Raw genomic sequence first — 6,000 nt, 5'->3', positions numbered from 1 at the left:
AAGTGGATTTGATGTATCTGTTGGTTGTAATAAGCTGCAGCTGCTGATATCCGATGGAAAACAAATATTGAATTGGTGGTGTCACCGATGCTATCTATTGTTCTAAACACCAATAATTCCATTGATGTATGAGGGAACACTGGAGCAGAGGTCAAGAGCTCTGGTCTAGTCTAGTCCTAAGTGGCTCCAAGGAGTCAGGCAATATGCAGGACCTAAGAGTGCCATGGGCAAAGGTAAAAGAACAAAGGAAAACTATAAAGCCATTCTTTTAATATAAAATCATTTAATTTCTTTCTCTGTTAAAATATACTCAGTCCAGATGCTGTGGATCAGGTGACCAGATTTTTCAGGATTCTCACTCCATCATAAGCTGATTCCATCTGTGTCAAACCTGGTTCTGGTCACAGAACATTCACATCTTTAATTACAAATACTCAATGTGATGCAAATCATGTAATCATATCTAACACATAGGTATATAGTTTCTCGGTGGTCACTGTACAAGGTATCAACAATGCAGGCTCAAAAAATAAGATGTATAGTAAGTTGGTCCTTTCCAAAAATATATTAGGACACTAAGCTTACACCTTAAAGGAATAAAAAATAAATACTAATTAAGCGCTAGCTCCTGTGAGGAACAGTGCATGCAGACAGTGAACTCACATGTGTGGCCAATTCATAAAAGAAAGCTCTGGAATCCCAACAGTGTCTCCTCATAAAGCCAGTCCTGAGTGTGAGGACATAAATGAGAATAACACATAGCTTGGCCAGGCTGCTGGATTCCACGTGGGGTTTGGAGTTCAGCATAATTTCTAACAGTTTCCAACAGAAAGAACAGCAATGGTGTTTTCTTACTGGTCACTTTTCCCAAACTGTGAGGCCTGGCGCTGATCAAGGAAGTTCAGAAGCGTTCTAGTTTGAGCAGATGAACCCCAGGGTTACTAACCTGGGGACACAGATGCCTTCAAATTGTGCTGCCCTTTGTAATGAGAAGGGTTTTTATCCCACCCTCCTCACTGCTGATCATGTGCTGCAGAAGGCACTTCCATTCTTTTGAGAGCTTCGGTTTCTGCTTGAGCCTCAAGCCCTACTTCTTAGCCCCGTCGCCAGTCTGCATTCATGCTCACAAAAATAGTCGAGAGCTGCATGCCAAGTTCTGACAGCAAGAATAAGCCATAACTAGAAAGTTTATATATGATAAAACCTTCCAAATGATGTAGGCAAGAGGAAAACACTTATTTTACCACCATGCAAACAACCCATCTAAAAATGCAACCCAGGAAATTATAGTTTAACAATATTCTGGACAGTACCAAATAGATTAAACTATCCTCCAATCCAAAGCACATACTATCCCCTTGAGGAATGTGATGTGAGTGTTGTCGTCTATTAGGTAATAAATAAAACGGTACCATCAGTGCTATAAAAACAGACAATAGACCTGACATCTAATGAAGTGAGTTAGTATTGCCTCTATTTAGTATCATCACAGATAACTCATCTCTGCCATGAAATCCATAAAATGTGTGACTACACTATTCATGGGCACCTAGAGCAGGGACTTTTAACCTGTCAAGTCAGTTTAATTATGGTCCATTTTCTAGCAGAGTTTGGGGTTGGGGAGAGTAGAGCTTTGATTTTTGTATATATTGGAAAACAACCTTCTACAGCCCATCTGGCTCACAGGCACATTTTACCATGTAAATCCCTTCATTCACTCCAAGGGGATCAAGGAAGTCCCCCCAAACCCAGAAGATAGACCTAGTTGGGTGACAAAAATTTGGCCATCTCTGGAGCTGCTCTCCCTCCCTGGAACTGAGCAGGTGTCCCCTACCAGCCACGAAAGCCCCACTCTTTACCTCTGCACTCATCTCCTGACCCTGTGGGATGCTCCCAGGTGAACCATACTAAATACGTCTGCTTAAATCATGGCTCTGCCACTGAAAGGAGAAACTCTACTTTGGAAATGAGTTTTAATGTAGACTCTCCTTGCAACAGGAACTTTTCTTCCATCCTGAAAACACATGGAGTGTTGACTACAGTCACCTACTGATCCTTCTAGGTTCAGATTCATGATAGAATCTGGGCAGCTCAATCCTGTAGCTCACCTCCACAGAAAGTCCCAGAACCACACAGTCCATGCGATGGCTTCCCTCTTCCTTGTCACCAGTGGGAAGAGTTGCCTCTTTTTGTTTGGTATGGTAAGTGGTGTAGTGAGGTGTGCTGAGTGGATGCAGGACTGCCATAGAAAGGATACCAGGTTCCAGGCTGGGAGGTGGTGCAGGAGGGGCATCCTTGGGAAAGCTTCTGCTTTTACTAATATGGCTAGAATCACCTGAGCAAGGGGGATGTTCACTCACTCTGTACTTGATAATCAGCCTACCATCTAGCTCTGCCACAACCAGTTGTGTGACCCAGGTCAACCACGTAGCCTCTTTGGGCTGATGGTCTTATCCATACCAGGCACTTAACAGACATTGACTACATGAAAAAAGCATCTCCTATCACAACCACAGGTCACTGGGTTAAACAAAGTGACTGCTGGGCCAACACCAGATCCCACCAGGCCCCAGAGCCACAGACTAAGGGTCTTTCCTATCTATCTCTAGGTCCGAGCAGCCTGGCTGGGTGGGAATGCCTCCTCTTAGGTCTGACCACTGTACCTCTATGGGGTATAGGGACTCAGCTCAAGTGTGATGCTGCAAGGAAAAATGACAAAGAACATTCTCTGTGTTCTATAATGGACTAGGGAAACTGCACTGAACAGCTGAGACTCAGACTTGCTTTTTACCTTCACCCCTGGCCCCTGTTTCTGTGTGTCCACTGAACTGTTTACTCAGTAACTCTTAATTTCTGGGCCCTTTGTAAGAGAGAGGGTTAAGAAAGTAAAAGAAACTGAAATCAGGTAATTTGCTAATGCCAGTAACTAAACAGAGATTAGGCAAATGGAAAACTGTGGACAACAGTTTGCGTTTCTCTGTATTCCCCTTTGAAAATGGAAAGCTGAGTTGTTACAACAACTGCATCTGGTGGGGAGATGACTCTAACAACAGGAGAGGTATAATTTCTCATGGCACATTGTAAACAACCAATATTAAGCTGCTTTGGCTAAGCCTAGGAATGACTGGATATTGAGATTTCACTGAAGAAGGAAGAAAATATGAATCTGCTCTGGGATGCCCTGAACTACATTCCTAGAGGCAGGTAGGTACGGCTCAGGGGGCTGGATCTAATGCTTGGCCGTGAATTTAGATGACCTGCCCCTTGTTCCTGAAGCCAACCCCCAGGAAGGATTCTGTGATGACAAGTCTGGCTCCATGCTGAAGCGCCTCCAACTCTGCCCACCAAACAAAGTTAGCAAATTGTGAAATGTTCATCATTTCCTAATTTTGTATTATAAAATGGAATTAGGAACATAAACAGTAACATGTAGCAAAACCCCGAGCCTGCGTAGGACTATCAGCCTCTCAGCCACCTCTGCGTAGGCCAATAAGTTTGGAAAGTTTTTCACAGTTTTCAAGTTTCAGAGATTCTGCTTTCTGTTTCAGTCGTTCATCTCTGTATAATCCTGCCAAATTGGTCAACTCCGACTCTGAAAGATAAAAGAGGTAACCAATTCATCAAGAGAGTTGAGCTCCTTTGTTTCACTTCAATACTTCTGGAAGCAAAGCTCCTTTTACTTTAATGCTTTTTCTTTCAATTAAGTTTAAGAAAAAAATTCATTTACTCGAGAAACATGTATCAGGAAGCTATACCACACCAGGTGCTGAGGATTAAGGGACACCTGTGATCCTGGAGTCCGACAGTATCTGTGCTCCATTACAAAAGCACCGGACTTAGTTCTTATCAATAGAACATTTGGCACAAGACTTAGGGAACCTGCACGTGTGCAGTAAGAGGAGACTCTGTGTCAAGGCTTTCCTACGAATGGTATTCACGTGGCAGTTGGGATAGAATGGAGTCCGATCGCCTGTTCCTGTCATCTGAAACAAAAGCAGCTGCTTCACCATTCCCGAGTTGCTGGAGCATAACTCACACGCGCTGATGGACACAGAGCCCTCCTCTGGGGGCCTGCCTGCTCTAGGTGCCCAGGCTGCTGGCTGCATCCTTCATGCCCTCACCACATGGGAGGCCCCTAACTCAAAGGGCAAAGGCAGCTGGATTCTTTTAAAAGTGAAATCATCTGGATCTGGTGACCTCTATCTCCTTGACAAAATGTATTTCATTTTCTCCTCATAGTGGAGAAGGTCATTCTATTTTTAACCAGAATATAATCTCTGCTGTCCTCCCAGACTCAGCAGCGGTTTGGCTACCTCTCTTTTTCATTCTTTTGTGTAGTTTCAGAGACACTCTGAGGAAGGAATGCCTGAAGAGAACCTCCAGAGACATGTTGTGTATTAACAGGAAGGCATGCTTGGAGGGCCTGTGTAGCTTCAACAGCAGGTAGCTACTCAGTGTTTAAAGGCCCATACTTGTGAAAATGCTATTTTAATCATTCTTAAATATGCCTATTCATTCTTAATCATCTTGCTGACAGATTTTGTTTTTCTTGGTGAACACGAGGCACCTGTCTGATTAATCAGCAAACTGACTGGAAACAGGACTTAATACTTAGCCATGGGGAACAATGGGCATTGGTTTCTGAATAAGTCTCTATCGACACAAAATACTGGCATTTCTGCTCACAATGATTCTGTTTACACCAAGTAAGGCCCAAAGTGCAGATTAAGTGCAGGACTTTAGGGCGAGGGGTGGGGATGCATGAAAACCCACCCTCTTCAATAGGGGCTCAGAGCCCAGGCCCTGGCCCAGCAGTTGCTTGGCAAGCAGCAAGTCTCCTAGGCTCCAGAACAATGTGCTTTCACCTCGTGGTGTGGGGCCTGCATTGCGTGCCAGCCAGAGCTTGCCTTGGCATGGGCATTCTCATGGGTGATGCAGCTTTGTGGAGGATCATGGGCCGCACCCAAATGAGAGTCCTTGCTGCCTTGTTCCACCCAGAGCTGGGCACTGACTCCATTTGTCTGGCTGCTTCGGCATGTGGGAAACCTGTTCAAGAGGGCTCTGTGATCCTCTGGAGTCACAGCTGCACCAGTATGTAGAGCAGATTCTGTGGCTCAGCTTTTCCTTGAAATGATTTCCTTAGGGTTTTTTGTTACTGACCTTATCCAGATGTCTCACTGCCTGAAATCTCATTCCAGAAAACATTAACGGCTAGTGATTCTTTCTATTTTCTACACTGACAACCACTGTAATAAGCTGATGAAAGAAAACATACGTGCACATATATGAATGCTTTCTCAAAACATGCTCCAAAGGTTTAGAACCCTGCTCCAGAGCAATGACCCTGCAGAAGAACAGTGTTTCAAGGAACAATGCCCCACACCCCCATGATCATGGTTGGAGAAACTTCTCTCCAGATAGCCACTGAATCCTTTTGTACTTCAATGAACAAAAGCTCAACTCAATGAATATGTTACTTTTGACAAATTCTGTTAATATTCAGTACCTTCTAAGGAAAAACAAAATCTTTGGCAGGGGCAGAATCCAAGGAACACTGTTTTCTTCTCTGCATAATGTTTCCCCTGCTCCAAATGCCAGTGTAATAGATGAGCAGAGCACTGAGCCTTTAGAGTAAACTGACTTGGGCAAATTGCCAAGAGAAGCAAGTCCCAGAGCCTCCTCTCCCAAAATGCTCTGCCCAAAAGCCCAGATGGGAGTCCTGACAGATCCCAACCACCCTCATGATCCAGCCCTGTGAGACAGAGCTACATCTAGTTGAGCAAGGCCAAGCGAGGTCTGGATTCTGTTAGGATCCGGGCACTTACTATATGCTAGACTCTATGCTAAGTGTTATACTCATGTCATCTTCTATAATCCATACAACCTCCTTGGGAGGAAGTTCATTTTATACCCATTTCAAAGCCTAAGCTTCTGCCCTCTCTGCTATCCTGCTCCAGAGCTTGGACAGTTCTCCTCTGCCAGGCAGGGCTGGGGTCTCAG

General features: G+C 44.4%; 1 protein-coding gene across 1 annotated transcript in view; it reads right to left on the bottom strand.

Annotated features, from left to right (window-relative positions):
- Positions 1 to 266: 266 nt before the first annotated feature.
- Positions 267 to 6,000, bottom strand: part of DNAJC18 (DnaJ heat shock protein family (Hsp40) member C18) — a 29,624-nt gene continuing 23,890 nt past the window's right edge. The window contains exon 8 of the mRNA XM_027546317.1: positions 267 to 3,592. Within this exon, the coding sequence (XP_027402118.1) occupies positions 3,468 to 3,592 (125 nt within the window). The 3' untranslated portion in view covers positions 267 to 3,467. The remainder of the gene's footprint in view (positions 3,593 to 6,000) is intronic.

The sequence above is a fragment of the Bos indicus x Bos taurus genome, chromosome 7 (assembly GCF_003369695.1).
Source record: "Bos indicus x Bos taurus breed Angus x Brahman F1 hybrid chromosome 7, Bos_hybrid_MaternalHap_v2.0, whole genome shotgun sequence".
Taxonomy (NCBI): domain Eukaryota; kingdom Metazoa; phylum Chordata; class Mammalia; order Artiodactyla; family Bovidae; genus Bos; species Bos indicus x Bos taurus.
Note: the sequence above shows the minus strand (reverse complement) of the source record. Positions and strands in the feature narration are given on the sequence as shown.